At 43.5% G+C, this 24836-nt stretch overlaps 1 protein-coding gene across 7 annotated transcripts in view; it reads right to left on the reverse strand.

The window, feature by feature from the left end:
• Positions 1–24836, reverse strand: part of UBR4 (ubiquitin protein ligase E3 component n-recognin 4) — a 77121-nt gene that overhangs the window by 8267 nt on the left and 44018 nt on the right. For 6 of the 7 annotated variants that reach the window (XM_071767226.1, XM_071767224.1, XM_071767223.1 and 3 more), the window contains 36 exons: positions 24567–24794; positions 24366–24444; positions 23652–23894; positions 22587–22755; positions 21842–21986; positions 21066–21151; positions 20476–20563; positions 20159–20352; positions 18890–19129; positions 17668–17806; positions 16958–17083; positions 16666–16794; positions 15863–16206; positions 15380–15470; positions 14926–15010; positions 14396–14523; positions 13539–13668; positions 13011–13168; positions 12443–12552; positions 11776–11917; positions 10961–11042; positions 9885–10058; positions 9331–9452; positions 8729–8926; positions 8534–8614; positions 5938–6025; positions 5434–5561; positions 4883–4990; positions 4544–4663; positions 3621–3811; positions 3114–3287; positions 2488–2587; positions 1721–1939; positions 1345–1458; positions 909–1051; positions 488–613 (listed from right to left, as the gene is read on the reverse strand). In XM_071767226.1, coding sequence (XP_071623327.1) covers positions 488–613; positions 909–1051; positions 1345–1458; positions 1721–1939; positions 2488–2587; positions 3114–3287; positions 3621–3811; positions 4544–4663; positions 4883–4990; positions 5434–5561; positions 5938–6025; positions 8534–8614; positions 8729–8926; positions 9331–9452; positions 9885–10058; positions 10961–11042; positions 11776–11917; positions 12443–12552; positions 13011–13168; positions 13539–13668; positions 14396–14523; positions 14926–15010; positions 15380–15470; positions 15863–16206; positions 16666–16794; positions 16958–17083; positions 17668–17806; positions 18890–19129; positions 20159–20352; positions 20476–20563; positions 21066–21151; positions 21842–21986; positions 22587–22755; positions 23652–23894; positions 24366–24444; positions 24567–24794 — 5222 coding nt within the window. Of the gene's footprint in view, positions 1–487; positions 614–908; positions 1052–1344; positions 1459–1720; positions 1940–2487; positions 2588–3113; positions 3288–3620; positions 3812–4543; positions 4664–4882; positions 4991–5433; positions 5562–5937; positions 6192–8533; positions 8615–8728; positions 8927–9330; positions 9453–9884; positions 10059–10960; positions 11043–11775; positions 11918–12442; positions 12553–13010; positions 13169–13538; positions 13669–14395; positions 14524–14925; positions 15011–15379; positions 15471–15862; positions 16207–16665; positions 16795–16957; positions 17084–17667; positions 17807–18889; positions 19130–20158; positions 20353–20475; positions 20564–21065; positions 21152–21841; positions 21987–22586; positions 22756–23651; positions 23895–24365; positions 24445–24566; positions 24795–24836 lie in introns of those variants that run through there. The other variant, XR_011730419.1, reaches the window with a different exon arrangement.

Genomic DNA, 24836 nt, shown 5'->3' on the forward strand with positions numbered 1-24836 from the left:
ATGTTACCACTCTTGATTTCTAGCATGGCTATGCAAACACAGCCCAAGGTGGACCAGAATACTGACAACAGGATGAACCATCTCCATCTACTCTAGGTAGCATGCTGCTGCAACTCACCACCATCCAACAGAGGTTTGGAAAAACACACAGGGGAATCAGTTGGTGTCAGACAGGCTTAATTTTTAAAGCAGAGGGGTCACTGGGCTACAAATGAAACAAAACTGCAAACTGCATCCTTAGAAGTGACTAAGGGCTAAGGAGTTAATGAATTTATTTATACAAAGCCAAGAAGCAAACAGACAACAGACATCTGCACTTTTTCAGGAGATGTACTCTTGGTGGCAGAGCCTGAAAGGCTCAGGTGTAGGAAGATTTAGCTGTCTCAATCTTTGACTCCATGGTTTGGAACTGGCATGTTTCTGTGGTAATGTTCTGACTCATTTATCCAAATGCAAAACACCTCTAGAAGTAACTTTTTGTACTCACCGTGCTAAGCAAGTAGCAAAAGCAGACTCTGGCACATGAGGTCCCCAGACTGGCAGGAGCCCATTACACTTGGTGTTGGCATTCTGCAGGGCTGCACTCTCCCATTCTTCACGGCCACGAGCAAGTCTGCATTGAGAAAGCAAGCCACACCCAGACAAGTTAGAAGTATGCAAGATTTTGTCTAAGAAACCATTAAAAAATGAAAAATCCATAGCTTCTTTACACCAAGAACTTCACTCCTCAGTGTCCAGGCCTGACCTCTGCTTGGCCCATGGAAGCAAACCAGCAAGAGGGACCCACTGTTGTCTGCAGGCTGCAAAGTGACCAACTCAAAAGAAAACCCATCCTGAGTTACAGGGCAAGAGGTGTGCCCATAAACCACCTAGGAAAAAGCCAGCAATCCCCCCTGCCCAGAACATACCTCACAGCTGCTAAGTGACAATCATAGTGGACAATGTTGAAGTGAGAGACTGTGCTGTACCCCTGCTGCTTGCGGGGTTTGTTCTCAAACTCCTCTAATGCAACACGTTTGGTGAAAGTATAAATCCCCAGGACTTTTGTAGGCTGCAAGAACACAAGAGCTGTGTTAGAGATCATTCCCTTCTCTACCAGGTTAACATTTGGTACTATTTTGACTCTGCACTGAAATTCATCTCTCCCAGCCCCGAGATGAAACTGACACCAAGCAAATCTTTCTCCAGCTTTCACTGGAAAGCACTTCCCAAATGCTTCTGGAGTTACTGACTTCAAGAACCAAACCTGAAGTTTCCTGATCTCCCAGAGTCAACACACCAACCCCTGCATGGCTGGAAAGTCCCTGCAACTGGTGAGAGGGTTTTGCAAATCAATCTCACTACCTGAAACTTGTATCCTTCCCGGCAGATGCAGCAGGTCAGACCTGGCTCTTCTATGAGTTCCTCCATCTGCTTAAGCAGCGCAGTCTTGGTCACCACCTGGCCCTTCTCATTGGTCTGAGAGAGAGAACAGCAGCTTACAAAGACAGTGATGAACACCACCACCCCCACCACTGTTCCAGCGATGCCCACTCTATTTCCCAGCCTGCTGTTAGCAACCAACATTTACTCTCCCAGCAGCACCGGGTGAACCAGGCGCTTGAACTCTGCGATACTTGTCAGTAAAGAGTTTTACACAATTCCTTGTGTTTTGGCAAGACAGAAATTAATGAAAAGATCAGGAGACCCCTGATCTGCTGTCAGTGCAAAGGGACCTCACCGTCATGCCCAGAGTGCCCAAGGCTTTCTGCCTCATGGCCATGGCCATGCGCTTCTTCTCTGCGCGTGTTTCCTTCCGGGCGGCGTCAATCTTCTTGTTCACCTCTGGGTGTTCCCTCAGTGCCTCCAGAAGATTCTCTGCCAACGTCCCAATCCCTTCATCACTTGACACCTGTTCCAGCTTGTGCAGGTTGGTAATGGAGTCTGTGCCTATGAGGACCTACCAGGGATGGAAACACAGCCCTTCCTTCAGAAAAAGGGGGCCCAACAGCAACTGTTCCCTCTGATCCCACCCATGGCAGCTGAGCAGAAGCTCAGCTCCCTCAGCTCAGAAACTCCAACAACTTTTGCAACTGCAATTTTTGAAGTTGTCTTACTGTCTCCTTTGCTGCTCCTACATGAGGGGCCCTGTGACTGCACAGGAGATTGGGGCAGTTTGTGTCTATGTTGGCCCTTACCAAGAGCTCAGGTGTAGATGCTGGATAAACAGCATTCTTAAAACCAGCCATCAGATCCTGAGAAGCCTATCACAATCCTAAATCATCTTCTCTCCACATTGGTTTGTAAACCTCACACCACACAGCACAATACATAAAAGTCACAATCTCTGCCCTCCAGACTAGCAGATGACACCTGGAGCTGCCATGTCCCTTCAAGCCAATAAAACAGAATTAACCAGTAGAGAAGTGCAACTGCTTATGTCCAGCCACAAAAAGCAGTGCCCCAAGCCAGCCATGTCCTGCTTGGCTTCCAGAGCAGCCTCCTTACCTGTGTGGCAGGGTGCTGTGTGGCAAGGCCCCGGAGCAGGCGCAGGATAAAAGGAAGTGCAGGTCGAGATAAGAACTTCTTCCATATGTCTGCATCCAAACTGCACAGAAAACAAGAGTCAGCAGCTGAAGGGCAGTCACCTGTTCTCAAAAAGGCACCTGGCAGTCAGCCAGCAGCACAGTTTGCAGAGCACAGGCTGCAGGCAAGACAAGCACCCTCCCCCCCTTGTGTCCCTCCTCTGTGAAGTGATATTAATGAAGTGATATTCCCACTCCCACTGCCATGTACTGCATGCTAATAGGCAACAGTGTCAACTCTGAGCCTTGGGATCTGGTTTATGTCCATAAGATGGCCCTCAACAGCATAAGCTCTAAGGGTAGGGAACAGGCAAAAACCACAAGCACCAGAAAAATCAGAAATCAGCTCAGGTGCTATCAGATGGGAGGATTACCAGACCTTCAACCCATCTTTATAGCAGCACTGTCTCACCAGACCCTCTTCATCACAGCAGTACCAAGCCTAAACACATCTGAAGATGGACTTTTTAATGGCTGTCTTGGTAGATTGTTGATGAAACGAGGGAAGGGAGTTCAGGATTATCACATCCATTAAGCACTGACTCTTACTTTTTTGCACTGGGAATGTGCTTTTTCATGTAGTCAAGTGCATTCTGTGTAATTCCCTTCTGAAGGATGAGATCTTTCAGCTGATGGCCATTGCTGTTGTTCTTTATTCCTGCTGCTATCTTACAGAAGCAATCCAGGAAAACTTTATCATCTCCGCTGTGCTCCTCATCATACCTGAATGAAGAAAAGGAACTGGTGACTTGGAGGACCTCCAAAAATCTCTGCCTGTAATTCTTATCACATTATTGCTGAATGCACACACCTATTCCAGCTCAGGGACTCGGAAAAGCTACTCAGACCCTTGTAAGCTCAGAATATAGCATTTCTCCAACTGCACACTTGCATATTTCTTTTAAAAATGGTTTAGAAGTGAAATTAAGCTTATGCCCCAGGAATCTCTGAAACTCTGAATTACACTGAAGTAAGCATCAATGAGGGGGAAAAAAAAGTACAGGCTTGTCAGTATAACTGATTTAATGTGCTTTTAGTTGAAATATGACAACATACTTATCAAAATTACAGTAAGGCTTGAATCGATCAACCAGGATCTGCATTTTCTCCATCTCCCCAAAGGAGAGATAAGGGATGATGCGCAGCAGACCTTGCAGGACACTGAGATTGGAACGAACAAAGGTGCTGTTAATCTGATCCAGCAACATGACCAGCTGATCTTTGTCACCTGTTAGGAGGAGGTTACCCTGCGAAGGAAAAAGATCAGGATTTATGTTCAGGGATAAATCTACAACGTTCAAGAAAACCCTCACTCTAGAAGCTGGTAGACTACTCCAGTCTTGAGGGACTAGAGCTTCAGAATCTGATAAAAGAGCCTGGTGAACAAAACCCTGCCGCAATCCCAGAGATCTCATGGAGTGGCTGTCACAACTCCTCTAACTAACAAATGACTTCTTTCACCTACTATTAAAGAATTTTCTAGTAAAAAAAAAAAAAAAAGTCTAATATTAAATTCTAGCCCAATGGATGTCAGATTCCTTCACACCAACGGTTTCAAAAGATGACCAAGAAACTCTTCTCATATCTGATAGCTGAGGTATTGTTTTTATCCTCAATTCCCAGAAAATCAATCATGTTTTCAACATGTACAAAAACACTGACAAAAACAGGACAAAGCTGTGTCTTTTCTTGTCTCTCACTGGCCTGTGGCCCAAAGCAAGGAAAGGATCCAAGCAGTGCCTAATAACCCCCACCCTGACTGTGCAAGCATCATCCAAACAAAGCCTTGTAGAGCTTTTGGTTCAGGGCACTCCTCCTGCCCTACCTCCAAGGCCTGCCAAGACATGCCAGCAAGCATAACAAGGGTTAGACTCCCATTTAGGACACCTCTACAGCTCCAGCATCACTGTAATGAGATATTTGCAAGCCCTGAATCCCAGTCAACATTTCCATTCGTGTACTGAGCCCCAGGCACTCACCTTGTCCTCACTCAGAGGTTCTGCATTGGATTCATCCAATATGATCTCCATTATGCTGAGGACTTGTTCGGCCACAGCTGCTCCTCCACTGTCCTTACTTTCCTGCTCAGCCACCAGAGCCTGGAGAAGATGACAGCAGTTACTCTAACACCAGCAGTAACTGCTTCAACTGATTCCCCTCACTAACAGATAAAGAATGGCAAACAGATAATTTGCAGTGCCAGTCCAGCAGCATTTCAGATCTGCTGTAGTTCTCATAAAGCAGCATGCTAGTCAGAGGTGGTTTAAATTCACTGGAGTACACAGGAAAAAGTTTGTGGAAGTCCAACTTGCCCTTACCAAGTTCAGAGTTCCCAGCATGACATTCAAAGTGTTCATCTCTGGTTTGACCAACTGCTGACGATTTATTTTCACCTTCACACAGTAACTAAACAGTTTTAACAGCACCTACAAAATACAGAGAGTGCCTTCTCTAAGTTACCTTCAGAGTGAGCAGGAGTATTTTGCTGAAATTAAAAGCACCTGATAACATAGCCAGTTTCCAGACTTCTGGGGTAAAGTACAAGCCAGACTTTGACACCAATATTAACCTTAGGACAGCTTTGGCTTTTAAATAAGGCCAAAGCAGAAAATAACCACTCTAACAAGACAGAATTTAATCTTACCAATTCCTCAGCTTCTAAACATTTAAAAATCTTTGTAAAGAATTGTTAACCAAGAGGAACAAGAGAAGGAAAGAAGGAATTTCTCAGGTATTCATGACTCTTAGCAATCATGACTTGAAGCATTTGCTCCAACACCTAAACTGCAACACAACCAAACTTGATCATCATTTGTACTCTTTTCCAGCATGTAGCTCCTGACCATGAAGAACAGAAGCTGAGACTCACAGTTAGGAGGTGCCGGCCTTGTTTGAAGTCCTTGATTCCAGTCAGTCTGTTGAGCATGCACTCCAAGCCTCCACACTGTGCCATGACACCTGCCATCTTATAAACTTCTTCCTCATCTTCCTCTTCATCTATAGGACAGACGCAGATTATGAAGAGAGGAAGCAGATACAACATGGCAAGGCTCAGGCAGCCCACAGTGAACAAAACAGCAAAGTAAAAATGGAGAGTACAGTTGGACACCATTACCAGCAGCTTAATACACTTCAGCTGCATCGAATTTGAGAAGACCTATAAGCAGGAATATCAAGAAGCACCAAGCTGAATGGTCCTGTGCAAGAGTTCACATTTAAATTACAGACTTGAAGTGTTGTTAAAATCCTCCTCCACTCTAGCTGAAGCAGGTAAATGTAGCAAAAGCAATGTCAATCAACTTTAAGCTTCCTGCTGTAAGAATAAACCCAGATTTCAAACCTAATCCCAGCTTTCAGGACACAAGGGCATTACCAGTAGTGGAGTCAAGAGACTCGATGAATTCCTCAGTTGCATCTCCCAGTAACCCTCGCATGCGGTAAATGATCCTCATGGGCTCCCCCTGCAAGAGAGTAGAGCATCATCTTAACTCTGCCTCTGTGGACTCTTGTACACAAGTCTGGTTCTCATTACAGTCTGGAACAGACACTCCTGTGGGTTCTCCTTTGGGCTCTTTTGACAGTGGAGGGTGACACAAAGAAATCTTGCACTCCCTCGTTCTTCTCTTGCTGAGATAAATTAAAAACACAACAGTAAAGTCACCATCTACAAAAACATCAATAACTCATTTATTGGTCTGTCCAGCTTTTCCTGGCATTGCCAGCTAGAAGAACAGTCTAATTAAGTCTTTTCTTCCTTACATCTCCTCCAACAGTTTCCTTTAGCACAAGTGGACGACCTAGCCAAGAAAAATGTGTTCACCCACAGAGAAACTCCTGCTTTCCATGGCAAGCCTTCCCTCTCAGGGTGCTGTACAATGTACCTGGAAAATACAGGGACCAGGCACTGATCTCCCACAAATGAAGCAGGAGAGGCTAACTGGATGAGTGTTTCAAAACTGATAAAATCTGCCATGATGGAAAATGGAAGAGGAGTAAAAGGCAATTTCATGAGCTTTCAGTAAGACTGTATTATTAAAATGACACAGCCCAACCCACTGAAGCACAAGGTGTTCCTTTACCCTGGGAATGGGCTAGTTTTCCAGATGCTTTTCCAGCTGGAAATACTGACAGCATATCGCTACATTTTCCATTTTAATCCATAGGTCTGAATAAAAAGCAGAAAAGAAAAATCCCAGATTTGGGAGCAGGAGACCTTGCAAGAGAAAACCTGTCAGAGAGCACGCTAAGCCTAATGTGGAATAAGCAGTGCTTAATGTCACAGCAAATACATAAGCACAGGGAAAGCCCCGGGGGAAAGATCTGCTCAAAGGCCACACTAGAGACCAGCAATTAACACCACAGGGGCCCTGGTAAAATGGCAGATGAACAAAAAAAAAATGCCAGTGAGAGACAAGGGAAACAAAAAGAGGCCCAAGGTTACGTTCTTGTGTGCCTGTCTATTTCCAAGGGAACAGGAGCTGCGGCTCCAGAAGGGCTTTGCTGAGGTGCAGACAAAGGAAGGCAGATGAAAGCTGCTCAGCCACAGGAAAGCTGAGCAAACTGCCTTTCACCATCAGCTCTGTACCTGGGGAGCATCCACGTTGCTTGCAGCTCAGCACCTCAAAGGAACAGCACCTGGAAGGAACAGCACCTCGCTGCTGCGATCCACGCTGGCACTTTACTAAAAAAAATCATCACTGTCACCTCACTTTGGGTTTGATTTTGCAGTACAGAACGTGCTTTTACTTCAATAAAGCTTGATGAGAAGCACTCCCTGTATGGTAACTCACTGAAAACAAGGTTTTTGCTTGAATTCTTCCCCACAAGCATAGGAAATAAAAAGCTGGGGTAGGGCTTTTGACATGGGTGCAGAGGGAGAGGAGAGGCAATGGTTTAAACCTTGGAGATGGGAGATTTAGGTTGGAAATTAGGAAGAAATTCTTTAATTTGAGGGTGGTGAGACACTGGAACAGGCTGCCTGAGGAAGTTGTGGCTGCCCCTCCCTGGAAGTGTTCAAGGCCAGCCTGGATGGGGCTTGGAGCAACTTGGGCTGGTGGAAGGCATCCTTGCCCATGCAGGAGGGCTGGAACTGGATGAGCTTTAAGGTCCCTTCCATCCCAAACCATTCTATGATTTTATGATTCTCATTTCAGGAAACCAAGGATTCAGTCCAAGGTGAATGTAACCCAAGAGTAAATGAACAAGGAATGCTGGGCAAACCAGGCATCTTTTAGGATCAAGTGCTACTAGCAGTGTCTCTGAAGAACATAGTCCTAATGGGTGAATTTAGTCTGATGGATTAACTCAGTGGGAGTTTATTTTAGTGGCTACAAGAAAAGAAAGGGAAGAATTTGTTCCAGACTGCATACACCTGCAAGCTTACATGGTGGACTGGTGCATCCATTTCCTCATAGCAATACTCAACAGTTAAGAGCAAAGTGGGAGGATGAAACCTGTCAAGCTTTTAAGATCCCCACAGGAAAAGCACAAGGGCAGAAGTGCAAAGTAATATGAAGCAATGTTAGGTGCTCTCTCTGCAAAAATAACTTGGGTTCATCTTGAAGCACTGACTGATGGAGCAATCTGGTGTCCCTGGCTGTTCACACATGTTAAACTGCCACATGCAGATGGAGTGTGAAACATGCTCTGAAAGGCAGGGACACAAAGTTCAGCTGTTTCCCCACAGGAAAATAATGAAGTTTGTTATTCAGGAGGACAGTTATATGATATGCTACACACCTAAGTTCAATACACCCAATTGAGTCAGTATTATGTGCTTTTAAATGTTCAGAACTGATTAACTTTCTATCCTAAGAGAGAACAGAAAGGTGCTGACCAACTATAACCCCAAGAAATTATATACCAGAAAATAAATCTTGACTTGAATGATCTTTCCTTTTTCCCTTAGTTTTTTGTTACTCTCAAGGATAGGTGCTTTGTGCTGTTACCATATATTAGCTAACACATACCTCATTAGTGGGACACCACACCTTCTTGTAAACCTCAGCCACAGGCAGATCCAAACTGATGATCTTATTGTTCACCAAAAGCTGAAAGGGATAAAATATAAAGTCAAGAACAAGCTCATGTTGCATCACCATTCCAGCAATCATCAGCTGCCTAGAAATTTCTTCCATGCAAGAACCACACTTGCACATTCTCACCTCCATTCCACTGTCATCCTCCAGCAGAGCTACCAGGTCACAGTCCTGACAGATTTTGTTCTTGATGTCCCTCATGAGTGGCCCAATGCCAGGCTCATTACTGCTGTAGGGATTTCCTGGCATTCTGCCCTGTAAGAAGTCTTCCTGCTGGGGATCTTTCTCCAGAGTTACAAAGAATTCAGTCACTTCATTCTCTTCCTAAAGAACACCAGCAGAGACAGAGTGAGTAAATTTTCCCCTCATTATGCTCCCATTCCAGCATTTTTGTGATAGCAAGTGACAAAATGCCCCTAAACCTTTGATGCTTTCATCACTGGTGCACCCTGTATGCTGCCACACACATGGCATTTAGAGGACATCTACTATCATTTAGTAAGCATATTCCTCAGCATGAAACAATACTACTGGTTCTGCTTTTGGAAACAGAGCATGCCACATCAGGGCACCTGAATGGTAATACCCTAAAATGGGATACCACATCACTACACTCCTACAATGTCTAGTCACAGAATCATTACTGTAGACACTATTTTTTTGTTGCCAAAATGCAAGTAACTGTTTAAGAAGTCTGCAAGTCCTCCTCCAGCCATCTCTATACTTACAGGATAGATAATACTGCATAATCTCTCGAAGATGAAGACTGGAGTCCTGTAGTCATCCAGGCTGTAACGTTTTGCAGTCTCTATACACACTGCCATAAATGCTTTGGTTTCAGATTCTGTGCCTGCCATGAAACAGAATTGTTAAAAAAAGACTCAGGTGTAAGTTTTATACATTCCATTTTAACTTGGGATACACAATAAATCCTTCTACAATAAGCACCATACTTTGGTGCCCTCTTTTTTTGTATATCCACTACTCAAAGGAGGAAAGACTGTTTATTGGTATATTTAGTAGGAAAACTCTTATCATGCCTGGGCTGCAGCAAGACGATGCCACAAAAAGAAGGAGTTTTAAATTCATGGAAAATAAGAGACAACTCCAGGACAGTTATTTAACTTTTCTGGACTGAAAGGAAATACCAGAAGGCCCAAGGCATTAAAAACTCCTCACTCTAACAGCCCTTTAGAAAGAAGCTCTTTGTGGAGCTCTAACTATCTGCTTTTTCACCTTGGTTGATCCAAACTCTGGATTTAGGGAACTGTGGTGGTTTTACCTGTTGTCATATCCTCCAGCATCTCTAGCAGCATGTCCTGAGTCTCATCAATGAGTTTTGTTCTCTGTACCACTAACTTCCTCAGACACAGGTAACCATTCAGGACTGTACCCACCAGGCGGCTTTTGAAGTGCCGTTTGATGGACTCCACCTCCACAAAGGAAGAGAGAAGACCTACAAAAAAAGATGAGATCTTCAGGAAATGGGAGAGTTTGATTTGTCAGTTCTTCAGTTCATGGGCAAACAGGGCACAAAATTCTAACAGCAGTCCAACAAAACTGCTTTTTAAAACTCCCATTGTAAATTACACCACATGGTACCAGGAAAGAGGAAAGGGTATGAGTTTTCTAAGCACTTGATACAAAATTCTGGACTTTTTAACATGGTTCTGTTGCAAGGTATTTCAAAAGCAGATGAACACTCCCCTTCTCCTACTTAAGCTAGCTCTGATGACGTGACAGCAAGTGTGGTATGTGACTTAGCAGCTGTATGACCAAACTGACCTATAATGAAGTAAAGAGTCAATGAACACTTGGATTCTTTCCCATGACATTTATCAACATGCTTTTTCTTGCAAGAAGCCAGGCTTTACAAATTAGTCCACCAAGTTTTGAAGAACATGGAAGAGGAAACAGAAAAAAATGACCTAGCTAATGGTGTATCTCCATTTACACCCAATTTTAAAAAAATATGTACCCTACTGGATTCCAAAAATAGAATTTACCATAGAATAAATATGTAGGAAACAACAGGTAGGAATAAATCAGCAGTGCTTGCAATGGTCCTGGGAACTGTACTGCACAATAAATGCAACTAAGAAATGGAGAAGAAAAGTGATGCCACAGTTTGCTTACGATAGATTACAACACTTCAAATAACTAAAAGCTCAAACTGACCACAAAAAATACAGAAAAATCCATTTAGGGATTAAGTGTTGAATCGATGGCAAAAATCCAGTGCTCACAATTGCAAAATACCAAATCACATCTGTTTGAAGTTCTGCTACACACTGTTACGGAACAACCATCACCCCACCTCCAATCCTACTGCAGGACTTGTTTGATGCCACCAAATACCTGTGAGACTCTTCAAGGCATATCCTTGCTGTAAATCAGTGCTGAGTGTTGCTTCCTCCAAGGCAAGTAAACGAGCTATTTCCTGAAAATAATTAACAAGCCCATTAGGACAAAAGAAACTACAATGCCAATAATGACTAACTGGTCAGTGTCTAACACAGGGTGCAAAGGGACACAGCAAGGAAACAACCAGCCAGAGAAACCAGCAGCAGGGAAAGGGAAAGGAGAGGAAAAGCTACCCCACACATCCTTATTTTCTCCCTGTACCTGCCTATTACCACTACTTTGTTCTAGTGGCCCTCCATGAAGGACCCAAGGCCACCATTAATAAGGAGAGTATCACCTGCCTTTTTGGAGCACAACCAGGGATCACCACAGCAAGCTCCAAAGACCTAACACTCTGAAAACTCCAACTTAAACATGGTGCTTCTCCAAAAGGCTGTAATTCACACTCAAGGAATGGCAGCACACCTAATCCTCCCCTGCCATTTGGAGTCCAGTCCGGTAGCTCAGACAGCTTCCAACTTGGAGCTGGTGCCAAGAAAGTGTAGCAATATTTATACTCTTAGCATAGCTGCCCTCAGAGCAGTTAATTAATTTATACCAGTCAGTTTGCATTGAGAAATGCTACAGCTGGGGCTAAAACCACTGTAGCTCTTCCTGTTGATGAGAGTGCAGAACTATGCATTTCATACACTTGGCAAGGGTCAGCAACAGGACACTGAGTGAAGAGCTGAATATTTCAAAGCACAAAAGCCAAGCTGAGAGGTCAAGGTTTCTGTTGCTACCTCTAGTTCCTTGATACAAGTCCATACCTTAGTGATGAGGCTGCCAATATAGGGCAGAACCCCCCTGGCTGCCAGGTAGACCTTCCAGTGGGCAGGTTTGATGAGCTTCTGATACAAGGCCAGGTACTCAGCAGCACACTCACCAGCAATGCTCAGCTCATCCAGGTAGCTAGCAAAGAGAAACATGAGCTGACAACCACTTCACAGTAACAAGAGGCATATTCACAGCTTATTCACCCCAAGGAAAGACAGAAAAAGGCTCCAGAAATCCATCCTCCCTGCTGTCCTCCTAGCTAACAGCATAACTATTGCTCAATGGTTGAAGTGGTATTCTGTCCCAAAAAGGACTTCCTCAATTGTACTACTACCACCAATTGAGGTAAGTTATGTCACATGAGTTTGAAGAGGGTTCATCATATTATTTTGCTGTCTAAGAAACAAGGGAAATGTCCAGACAGCTGAACACCATCTGAAAAAGTACAGCCCTGCAATAGCTTATTGCTAAACAACAAAAAAAGACTTCCTAAAACCATATCATCCCAGCTAATTAAGTATTAAAATGCAGCCCAAAAAGACCTGTGAAGCAGAGGTATACAAGGGAGAGGTGTGAGAGAAGTTCAGAGAAGGGAAAGATTCTCATGGGAATGAAAAAAAATAATCCTGGAGCTGCTTAGTGTAGCAACAATGGAAATACCTTGTCAGGAGATCAAGGACCTGCTGTTTGCGGCTGGGGATGGTAGCCAGAGCTTCCACAATAGTACAGGCAGCTTGTCGTGCAGCTTGAGTGGCAGGAGTAAACAGCACCTAAGGCAAGAACATTAAAAAGATGATTTCATTTGATGTGCACAGATAAACCAGTGATACATAACACTAGGTAAGTTTGGGGTGACAGCATTCTCCTGTTCTTCCAAACACTTGGCTCTGTGAGAACACCTACTTTGCTGGTCAGCAAAATAGTTCAATAATGCACCATACAGGAGAAGCCAAACTTGTGAAAATGTAGCTTCATAGACAAGTAAGAGCACCATGGCAATGAAAAGTTCAGAGTTTAGGACCATGCAGATTACTGGGTAAATGTTTAGATGCAGCATTTTGAATGGAACAAAGCTGCAAACCCAACTTGGAATTAGACGCAGTCAGTACAGTGTCTTGAAATATCCCTGCTCCCATCATCTGTAACGTTCATAAAATGCCACAAACCACCAATAATCTCAGTTAGCTCTGCCCAGTGTGTCCCACTGGGAGGTTTCACCCACATTCACCTGTCGCAGCCAATTGTTGTGTCCCAGCTTTAGATCCAGAGGGCAAGTTCTCTTCCCACGGCGACTCATGAACTGTTTCCATTTCCAGACATATTTTTCCAACAAGTAGAGCTGGTGAAGCTCAGCTTTGCTGGGAGATTTCCCATTGGCATCCATACCTGCAATATTGAACCCAGCTCAGGAGAACTGCCAGCAGCTATTAACTGAAAATTGCTTTTGTATTTTTTTTTGTCATACTGGAACTCTCCAAACTCTAGCTAAGAAGCTCCTGCTACTTTCACTTTTGTGTGGAGCTGTGTTCACTTCCAAGCCAGACACGAATCCCATGGCCACTTAGGGAATACAGTCAGCTCTTCAGCTGGATGGTATAATTTTAAAGAAGCAACAAGTTTAACTTTTTACATTCCCCTGATTACCTCCAGGCACAGTGTATTTTCTACTAATACCATCTACTCTAAGACGGTGTTAGATGCCATGGGACGGAAGATGACACAACTCTACAGCACAAAGTTATAAGCAGAGGACTACCTCTGGCAGGGAGGCACTTTTTCCAAGCTTCATACGATGCTTTGGGGTCCCTCTTGAGCCACAGCTGAGCTTGTGCATGGATTTCATTGCAGTAAGGCTTCACAGTGGTGAGGGACTCCACAGGCACATCCTAATAAACAGAAAAGTTCTATGACTCTTGAGAAAGCCACAGCCCATTCCCTTGAGCAGCTCCTGGAGGTGAACCACTGGTTGAACTCTGGTCCATGAAAAGGTAAATTCAGTTCTTGGATAAGAGCAGGATATACAGTTTCTGTTAACAATGAACTAAGAGAGATTGGTTATTCCAGTTACTGCTGAAGTAAACCCATCTTTGTCATCCATCTGTGATCATCAGATAGCTAGATCAAAACAGAAACATCCCATCTCCCTTGCAAATGTCATCTTAAATTACAAACAAGGAGCAGCCCACCAATGTAATTTTTATCAGAATTGTAGCTCTGTATTTAAAAATCTGAGTCAAGGCACTTGATTCTACCATGTTTAGATACTTGATTCTACAAAACTGTTCAAAGCACCAAAAGCTTGCCCAAAATAACCAAGCCATAGCTGTATAATACCTCTTGCCCCATGCCTCAAGTCTAAGGGGGAAAAGACAACGCCTGGTTTTGAATAGCAGTGCTCAAAGACACGAAGGAACAGTAAAAAATGGAATGGAATTCTCTTTAATATGTAGTCTGCAAAGACAGGAGTCACAGGATCTGTGCTTCTCCAATCTCTGTGACCAGGTAAAGCAAGCCCTGGATTCATCACCAAGTTACTAATCACAGGGATCAGTGTGCCAGACTTTAATCAGTGTATTTTCAGCTGCTTTGCTCAGCATCTATGAAAGGCAGTACCTTGTTTTTCTTGCTGGTTGGAGCAGGTGGCTTGATCAGCTTTTGAAGAATGCGCAGGCACATAAGGGTGATGTTTTCAACAACCACTGGAGTCTTAATGTTCACTGCCATCAGAAAGAGGCTGAGAGCTGAAAGACAGACAGAAATGTCCATGCTACAGTGAGATCTGCAGACAGTACACCTCCACGACTCCCCATAGCACATTAGAAGTGTTTGGAGTTAGGTAAGACGTCATATCCTCAAGCAAGACTATCACATTCTCACGCAGCCATGGATGGAAAACAATTATTTTCTATTACATCAGGAGAATCTTGCCTGTACACCTCCAGCTTTTTATTTCTCAATGCTCTTCTTTCAAGAAACGCACTACCCCAGGACAAAGCTGCCTGGTGCTAACTCCATTCCTATCCCAATGCAGGAGCTGAGTAAGCATCAGTCCTCTTGCTTAAAATCTTACTATCTTACCATAGTGCATGGACCTTTTTAAAGTATTTTAAAATAAAGCTTTCACACCATCCATTTGAACTCACCGCAGCGCAGACGGAGCTCCCAGCAGCTGTCTTCTTTTGAGATGGAATCTGTCAGCAGCAACATCTCATACTGCAGGCTGCTAGCCTGTAACACAGACACAATTTCAAAGGTTTAAGAAGTCTTGGTGATGCAGCAGTGCTTTTTGCCTTCTGATATTTAAAAAACACAGCTTCAAAACACACTGAACTAAGGAAATTCAATCCCATGCCCATTTGGGATGACTGGCAACCTGTTAGAGCTGCAAGCAAGAGCCAAGAGAGGCAGAAGTGCCTGGGGAAATTTAGGCATATACCCAGTCACATAATTTTGTGCTTTACTGTTTATCTTGATTCCTATCAAGACACAGGCACCTTCAGCATTACAAAGAGAGCCTGATAAGAGAGAAGATGCAACTATTAGAATATACCAGCAGTGGCAGAAAAAAAGACATAAGAAAACACTGAAGGCTCTCACCAAGTCTGGATTTGCCCAGTGTCCCTTCAGAGCTGCAGAAACCTTCCCAATGATTAAGTCATTCATTTGTTGTGTGGCCTCTGGATTGTCCCTAGTTCCAGAAGAGAAAAGAGAACACTGTTATTCTGTGCTCTTGCTAAAGACCAAAAGTTCCTGGGATTCTGTCTTAGTTGATAACAAATGGACGAGAAGTTACAGTCTACCATTTGCTGATATGAAGCTTATGAAGCTACTCATAGAATCACTAGGGTTGGAAAAGACCTTTAAGATCATCAACTCCTCACCTACATTAGTTTTTTTTTTAACTACTCCAGGGATGGTGACTCCACAGCCTGTTCCAATGCTTGACCACTCTTTCCGTGAAGAAATTGCTCCCAATATCTAGTCTGCTATCTACTCCTTTCTGATCATGTGTTTACAAGCAAGCAGCTTTCCAGAGCTCCCTGGAGGTCAGAGAGCTGCCAGCAGTGGATCAGGTCTAACCTGGTCAGAAGGCACATGAGCTGACGGACCTCCTCCCGCATGCTGGCTGCGCCCCGCCGCAAGTTGTAGTCAAAGAGCTCTCGGATGAGGCCCTGGGACACCAGGATATGCCTGATGGCAGAGTTGGTGGCCAAAGCCCGGAGCAAGGTTATGCAGTGCTCAGTGACAGCTGAGGCACAGCCATAGCATTTAGTTGATGATGTGTGGCCACAGCCCAAGACAGACAAGGCACGGTACTGGCTGGCAGTAAACGTGGGTTGGACAGTGGTTCGTGAGGACTTTGTTGCTGCCTCTCTCTGTTGAAGGTCATATTCCAGGAGCTCCTTTCGAGAAGCAAACACTCTCTGGAAATACAGGAAAAGGAGGAATGACAGTTGTGGACTTGTGAGGCAGTACGTAATTGTTAATCCCATTCACAAAGTTATTTTCACCATTTTTTATTTTGTGGCGAAACATTTTTAACCAAGTGTCTCAAAACTTGAAAACCTTCATGTCAATGGAAGACTTGGGAAACCCACTAGAAATATCAGCCTAACTCCCAGTTACCTGCCCTGTTAAAAGGCTTTTTGTCTACACTTCATGTGACGTAACACTGGAAATGTGACAAAACCACAGTATTAATAGTAATCATTGCTTTTTGAAATTATTATTCTGTTATTTCCCCGAAAATATGCAGCTGATCACCTATTGTTAACAATATCAGTAAAAGCAGAATGGCAACACTTCTTTCTACTTCTGACCTGCACTGTATCTGACAACAGAAGAAAACACATGACCCAAATCCAAATCAAAGCACATCATACCTGGATAATTTTGGAAAGTTCATCAAAAGAGTTCTTGCAGTCACCACAATACTCCTGGGCCAACTGGAGTATGTACCTATTCACACTAGCTGAGGTAGAACTTATCCCTCCACTGCTACCAGATTCATCCTGAAACAGGGGAAAACAAAAAGGAATTATATGTGGAGGTTACACACAAAAATAACTACTGTAGAGCATCTGAGACAAAGATCCTTCAGTTGCTCTTGGTAATACAAAGGCCTGTGTCTCACCAGCCTGGGGTTGTGTGCAAAATCCATTTGTCCTTTGTTACCTGTGGCTTTTCAGGAGCTGCCTCATTCACTTTACACAAAAGGTTTTCCAGCTGTGGTCTGTGTCCCATCAGCTGGTGGTACACTCTGTCAGCCTTGTCCAGGAGAGTGTTGATATTTGTTACTGCCTAAGAATAAAAAAAAAAAAAAAAAAAAAAAAAAAAAAAAAAAAAAAAAAAGGAGAAGAAACATATTTTAATTTTAATTTTTAATTCTACAGAGCTACTACCACCAATCCCCCAGCCAGTCTCTTTTGCCCTTCTCTGGCAAAAAAAAAACCAAAAAACAAAAAACCAAAAAAAACGGTGGTCCTGCTTCTGCCAGAGCACCACTCTGCTGATACTTTACTCAGCATACTTGTCCTTTGGGACTGGCCACATTCTGCAATGGGTTCTTCCTTCATTACCAGTGCTCCTCAAATGGGATGATAATACACACAGTACAGCCCAAATTCACCCTCTTCTACAGCAAGGAAAAGAGATGCAGTGCTAGATAACTAGTTTGTAAGTAAAGCACTGAATTATGTGTTTTGAAGAATTATTTATTTGGTGGAGCAAGAAAGCAAGCAAAGAATGGACTTGTCAGTAAGAAGCCTTGAGGAAGCATGACTTTTCATGTTACTCCCAAGAGAGGTGGACCTCTGATGTCCCCACACTGTCAACCTGGACAAGAATTACAGCATTTCCTTAATAAACCTGCTATTAAGTCTCACCTTCTTCCTGTCCTCTTCATTTTCTATGGGATCCACTGCACAGCAGGGCTTGGCATACAACATGAAGTCAAAGCGAGCATATTTACAGAACCCACAGGCATTGCAGAGGAAGGGATCTTTCTCATCATAGTTAATGGATCTGAAAGGCAAGCCCAAAATTTCAGGGAATGCAGCTGAGCTTCATCAAGGTAATGAAGTAAGCACTGGACTCAGTAGGTAAAACCTACCAAAGTGCCCTGGGCAAAGGCACAAGTGAAATACATGAGGAAAAAAACAGGCAACAACAAGATCCTTACTGAGATAGTGCCACATTCTGGCTGGGAAAAGAAGAAACAGATGTGAATTTATTCCAAACAATTCTACTTTAACTACAGTCATTCCCAGTAGAACATCAGACTAGGGCACTGTGCCCTTTACAAGAACACAGATAAAAAGAAACCATTTGTTCTGTGAGGGCTTGCCTTTCAATAGCTCTCACTCTTCTCCCAGTTGCAGTGGGACTAGCTACAGCATACTTATTACCCTGTTGCAGACTAGAGTAGTGTGACACCAGCTTATTTCTAGCTGCCCTAATTCAGGAAGGGCTATGGAACCCTTTCACTACACCAGGAACCAGCTATCTGTGGAAAGAATCTGCACACCACCACGAATCCATGAGGATTAGAGAGGAATAAGGGAGAACAAGAAGAGAAGAGATCTTGGATAAGAAGACAAAACTCCCAAGAGAGAAGGATTTATAATGCTGTAGTGAAAGCTTGAATAGCACACAGTAAATTATGCCCTGAGCCCTGCTCTGAATGAAGAGAGAACAACAAAAGCTCTGAAAAGACAAAAGAGCACTGTCCATCCAGCACACTGAGGCAGGGATCCTGTGAGGAAACCACCCTGCAATCATCTAATTTAACTCCAGCCTCCTGCCCTTGGCACAAGCAGGCCAAAAACAACCTCCTCCTGGGAATTTTTCTTTTTAAACTTCTGAGGGCTTGATCTGAAACTTCTGCTTTCTTTCAGTACTGTTGTGTCAGGTTTCCTTTGTTAGCCTGCATTACCAGTAAATCCCTATAAGCCTGTTTTATACTTCTTGACTAATTTGATTGTGTGGCTGTATTAACCAGAATGGTGTGTTGAAATAGCAGGGTATTTTGTTGAACATTCAGCACCGGCACAAGAGCTCTGAAAACCCCTGGCTCTGGCTCCAGGGGGAGGAAGGAGGGTGACATACCTGCACTTGTGGCACTGGTACACGTTTTCCCCACAGTTCCCACACACTCCTGGGTTGGCTGGGACAGAGGCACTGCAGCGAGGACACTGCAGGGTCTCAGTGGAAGCCTGGTAATTCTCATAGAAATCTGCAAATTCAATCATCAGGTTGGAAGCAACAATAGGTAGAGGCAAATCGATCTTCACCTCTGTCTGGCCTGGGGTCAGCTGGACTTTTTTAGCTTTGTGCCAACGAGCCGGCCTGAAAAAAAAAAAAAAAGAAAAGGCACAAAACCAGTGGTGTTTTTCAGCAGAGAAGTATCCTCCCCTCCATCCTGCCCACGGAGGAAGAGAAGCCAAACGCCACCGTCTCGGCTCCAAATCTACTTTAAATGGGATGAATGGAGAGCAGTTCTAGGATTCGTTTCCTTAGCTTCTGTATTGACATGATATGTAGCCAGAAATACATTTTAAGCCTTTATCCTCTTCATAGAGAGAGACTGTTTAGGATTAAAGAGCTGTTGATGCCTCATGGAAAAACTTTAATTCTACAGACATTTTCTAGGGATTTTCACCTCCATTTTTTTATTAGTAAGGGCATTTGCATGAAAACAGGATATTTATTTTTTAAGATCTCATCTGCTCCCACTGCTTCTTCTCAACCTGAAGTCAGAATCCTCTCTTTGTGACATCATAATCCTCTCCACAGCAGCCACTTGTGATGTCACAGAGGATTAAGACTTCAAATAAGCAATAAGCAGCAGTAGGCACAGATTAATCCCTAAGCCAGAGAGATCTGATTCTGGTGAGAACATCTCAGGAAGTAAGAAGGGAAAGCACATAAAGCAGAACTGGCTCCAGACTGAGTAATGTATTGAAAAGGAGCCATTTTTTGTGGGTAAAGAAGCAGCCAGGAGTTAGGCCATCCAACTTCTAATTTTAATTCTACTATATGGCTTCAAACAACTAATGTTAATGCTTTCTGCATTTCTGGATATGCTGCAAGGTCCAAATCCTTTTCCAAGTCACAATATCCAGGAGGTGTTCTTGATATTAATAGTGGTTAAGTTAGGCACTAAGTTAGGTGTTTATCTTAATAAAGCTTCTACACAAATTTTAGATGTCTTTTAAGTTCTAGGTGAAATATGGATTTTTTCTTTGACAATTTACTGTAGGAGATTCAGAACAATCCCACCCAAAGTGGGCTGACAGTGACAAGTAACAGTCTAAGAGGGAATGTGAGCTAAAACAAGACACTGTGATGGCACACAAAAACTATGGACGAACATACTTGTTTTTCAGCTCCACTATAGCTTGCACTGTCCTGTTGTTGTAGTAAAGGTTGATGGTTCGGACCATTTTGGTTCGTTTCAGGTCTCCTATCTTCACTGTCACCTTGCTGATGGTGTGGCTGCCAATCAGTTTCACCACTTGCTGGGTGGTAGTGTATCGTGTGTCCACTTTGATGGAGGAAAGCTTGATGTACTGAGAAGACAAAAGCAAAGGCCATGCTGCCCATGTGATTACATCCCCCAAAAGTCAGAAACACAGCAAATCACACTGCTGTAAATGATTGGGAAGCCTAGAATAAGAACAGCAGTCACTTACACAGAAGGGCACCTCTGGATTGTTGCAGACAAGGCAAGGATCACTCTCCAGATAATAGCCATCAAATTCCACCAGTCCAGATAGTGTGCTGGAATGAGAGGACAACAATGACATTTGTAATATGGTGTTCACTGTGTTTTAAATACATAGCCATTCAAACAGAATCATTTTAGTTTACTTGTAGTCCTCACAATCCCACAACTTAGTAACAGAGGCATTAAGTAAGGCACATTGAAAATCAATGCTATTCACCTAGCAGCACTTTACTTTAGTATAATTATTCACTGCCAAGGTGTGTCTGAGAACACAAGGCTCAGTTCTGCAAGTCTGTTTTCCAGTGGTTCCTAATATTTTTAAACATTTACAGAAAATAAAAGCAAAAAAACTAAAGCCAAATTGCTGGTGACAGATCATGGAATGTCACGTTTTTCAGATGGCAAAAAGGAATCTGCTCTGCTCCCAAGACAGCACACAGGCAGTCTCAGGAGGGTTCCTTCCTCCACCACGATGTTATTAGCAGAGTTGTGCCTTCCCCTGTGGATTGCTAAAAAGCTCTTCAGTGAAATGGATCAAAGTAAGAAGTAACTCACTTGTAAATGTTGGAGTTGGGGTGGTTGGTAAGGATGTGGTTTTGAGTCCGGAGGATCTCCACAGCCTTTTGGGAGTATTCCTTCAACTGAAATACAATTAGAAAAATATTGTCTTCTCAACAGTTTTTTTAACTGCTCAAAGAAAAAGATTTCTCATCTTGTGGTGTTCCAGGTCCCCCAGAAGATGCATTTGCTATGCCCCCAGGAATTTATGTGATTAAATCACTGACCAGGAATGTAATAGATCCTAAAATTAGACCTTCACCAGAATAACAGTGCCATTTGTCAGCCAATCACTGCAAACACCTGCCAAGATTTGTAAGGCATTCCCAGCTCTTTAAACATATACATGCAAACATCAGTGTGTCTAAATTATTTCTTCTCAAGTCCACTGGTCCCCTAAGAAATCCTACCACTTCCTGTGTTCAAAAGTTGTGGTTACAGAAGATTTCTAGGAGTTGGAATATAAAAACTGCATAAATCAGAGCTAGCAGATAAATGTATTTTCTCCATAAAAGCTTCCTGTGGGAAAGAAGTTTTATTCTAAATAAAAAAATCCAAACCTAAAACAGTAGAACAAAAAAATCCATATTAGCCCATTTTTTAAGAAGCCTGCCTTTTTTCATGCTCAGATGTTGGGAATCAAACCAATTTCCACCAGGATATTTTTTTTTGCCAAAATGTGTCCCATGTGTATCATAAATGAGAACTAAAATAATTCATAATAAGCAGCAGGACCTGGGATGCTGAACCTCCCTTTCAGAATGTCTCCCTACCTTTTTCTCAGTCTGCTGTGTTTTCAGAGAGAAGTATCCCAGGAGATCTACAAACTGGGCAGCCTTTCTTCCATAGGCTGGTAGTTCTGGCCAGATTGACCACATGAGATCCAACAGTAATTCCTGCTGAGACTTACTGGAGTTCCTGTGGAATGGATTACATATCGTTCACATATCAAGACTCAACTATATGGAGTGCATGGCACACAGTCTTATTCCAAAGGAAAAGACATGCTACAGTTCACCAAAGTTTATTACTATTATCTTGTACATAGCAGAGTTCAACAAGTAAAATCTCTTCTCTTGTTGACACCAGAAGTTGTCCAGAACCCTCTTAAATGAAAGCAGCTGTCCTACAACAGCTGCTCAGTAGAGTCCTGAGGGAGTTAAGCACCCTGAAGTGTGCCTATCCCTACAAAATTTCCACTGTTTAAACTGTGTGAGTCTGCATCTGCCTCAGAAACAAACTCTCCCACAAGTACCTACTCCCACTGATGTCAGGAGCCAGATTCTGCAGACAGAAATAGAACACTTCTTGCAGATTATAACTCAGTAAGTAAGTCACAACTTCTACCTCCAGCCCAAATAACTGCAAAATAGTGTGAGCAATTCCACAGGGTGCAATCATCTGCAAGCTTCAGCATCCTTCAGAGGCTCAAGCTTTCACTCTTCCACAAGGACAGAGCTCTCCACAACTGAGCTGAGCCTGGCTAAGAGCCAGGTCAGAGGCTTGCTCCCAGCTCACCTGTAGATGTGCAGTGCCAGGCAGTGTGCCTGCCATCTCACAGAGGAGGAGTTGGACTCCAGCAAGAAGCAACGCAGGAACTGGATGAGGGTCTCCTTGTCAGCAAACTTGTTCAGCTGGTTCACCAGAGCTGTACAAAGCTGATCTTCCTGACTGCCCGAGCTCTCACCTAGGGGGGACAATGGCAGAGAAAGAATGACTTAAAAGAAAGCAGATGAATGGAATATCTCACAGGCAGGGCAGCTTCCTATTTTATAGAGCACGAAGTGAAGATATCAGGGAAAAATTGATTACTTTCTTTTTCCAAATATATAATCTAGTACTCCTAACACAGAAGAAAACTGCTGGAAGACATGCCAGTAAGGATGTGCTACACAAGCTGATAAAAACAAAATTATCAACCATGAGGCAGTGAAAAGACTCTCAAGAGTATCATCTGATAGGGTAGGCCAAAATGGTTCCTTGAAGCAAAGCCAAGAGAGAATTTATACCCATGACTTTTATAGGAAAGCTTAATTACTTTCCCAGGACTTTGGAAATCCATTAAGCAGCAGCCCTGGCTCCCACATAGCTTACAAGTCAGAAACAGGAAACAAGTCTGAACATAATCATTGAAGAGCAGGGCTAGCTGAGTGTGCATCTCCAGTACTTGTTTTAATCCCCAAAGACATGTCAACCACCTACAACTCAGGGCAGGCAAGTTTGGGGGATGCTACTTGGTCATTGGAATAGGCAATTTCCATTAGATAGCTTAAAGCCCACTCTAGGTAAAAATGGACGCACAAAGGGCTTGGGATATACTCAGCACTTAATCTCAGCACCAACTCTTAGCTCATACTGCTTCATCTTTGCCCCTTTCTGACCTACATATGGCAAAATTTCTCTTCTCTTCTAATTACCGCTTAAGTCTGCGAGTGTCCTTGCTGCAATCCACGACCCTTTCAAAAGAGTGGTATTTATCACAATGAGAAGCAATCAGTTATCTCTAACTAGAAACAAGAAAGGCTAAGAGGAGCAGATTTCAGCCCTAAAACCACGACAGAACAGGGCACAACTTCAGCTCACCCTCTCGCTCCTTTTCTTTTTCTTCTTTCTTGCTCTTTTTAGTGGAGGATTTGCTCTGTGCTGCTGGCTGCCCAGAGCCTGATGCTGCAGGGGCAGAGGTGGAAGAACTGCTTGATGATCCCGAGGATGAAGCCACAGACAGCACTTTGCTGCCACACAGAGCACAAGACAGCAGCTGCAGGAGAACTGGTGACACTCCTTCATCCACCAGGAAGCTGACTTGAAGGAGGAAATACAGAACCGCTGCAGAAAAAGAAGAAAATCTTTGAAGTCTGCATTACCAAAAAGCAAGCAGAAAAAGAAAATCCCAGCCCAAAACAAAACCCCCTTTGAACATGACAAGGACCATCCCACAAACTTACAGAATCTTCCTGTCCCTTTATTAGAGAAGAATAACATTTGGGTACACCAAGGTGAAGTGTTTTATCCCAAATTACACACTTGAACAGCAGTGCAAGCAAGAGAACCCAGATCTCCCATTCCTGCTCTTGGAAGTTACTCATTACACCATGTTGTGTTCTTTAGTTAAGGAACAGATGCAATTAGAGTACTGTGATAATTAGTACTGGAAACAGTTCAGACCTGCTCAAAACTCTCAGCTGTGTCCCCCCCCTCCTCCTCTTCTGGGCTTCCCCATCTCAGGGGTCTTGATTCAAACCACAACATAAAACACATCCCCTCTGTTCCTCAAATACTCTCAGAGACCAAACTCACAGTCATCTTTAATGCAGAATTTCTGCCAGTTTACTGTTCTCTGTGTGGCGATCTCTGCACAAGCCTTTAAATGTTCCATCTGAAAGGCAGAATGGGACAGGATGAAACAGGATGAAACACCACATTCAGTATTTCTGTTAATGGCATCTCACACAAAAGCAGCAGACACTTTTCCTAGGAGAGTGCCACACTTTTCCTTACCAAGCTGATCAACGTATCGTACTGTAGGGCAGAGCCTGAACTTGCTGTGACCACACTGGCACGAAGGAAAATGCCTTGCTCTTCCAGGAGCTTTTTGATGCCACGAACATGAGAGTCCAAGGTGTGGAGGTCTCTGAGCTGACGATATTTATCCTTTGATCCACAGATAAAGAGCAAAAGCTTGCGCACTTGCCGGCGTACGAATGGAGTCTGCTGGATCATCAGGTACTAGGTAAAGAAAAGCCTTAACATCAGCACTGGGAACTCACC

The sequence above is a fragment of the Heliangelus exortis genome, chromosome 23, assembly GCF_036169615.1.
Source record: "Heliangelus exortis chromosome 23, bHelExo1.hap1, whole genome shotgun sequence".
Lineage (NCBI taxonomy): Eukaryota > Metazoa > Chordata > Aves > Apodiformes > Trochilidae > Heliangelus > Heliangelus exortis.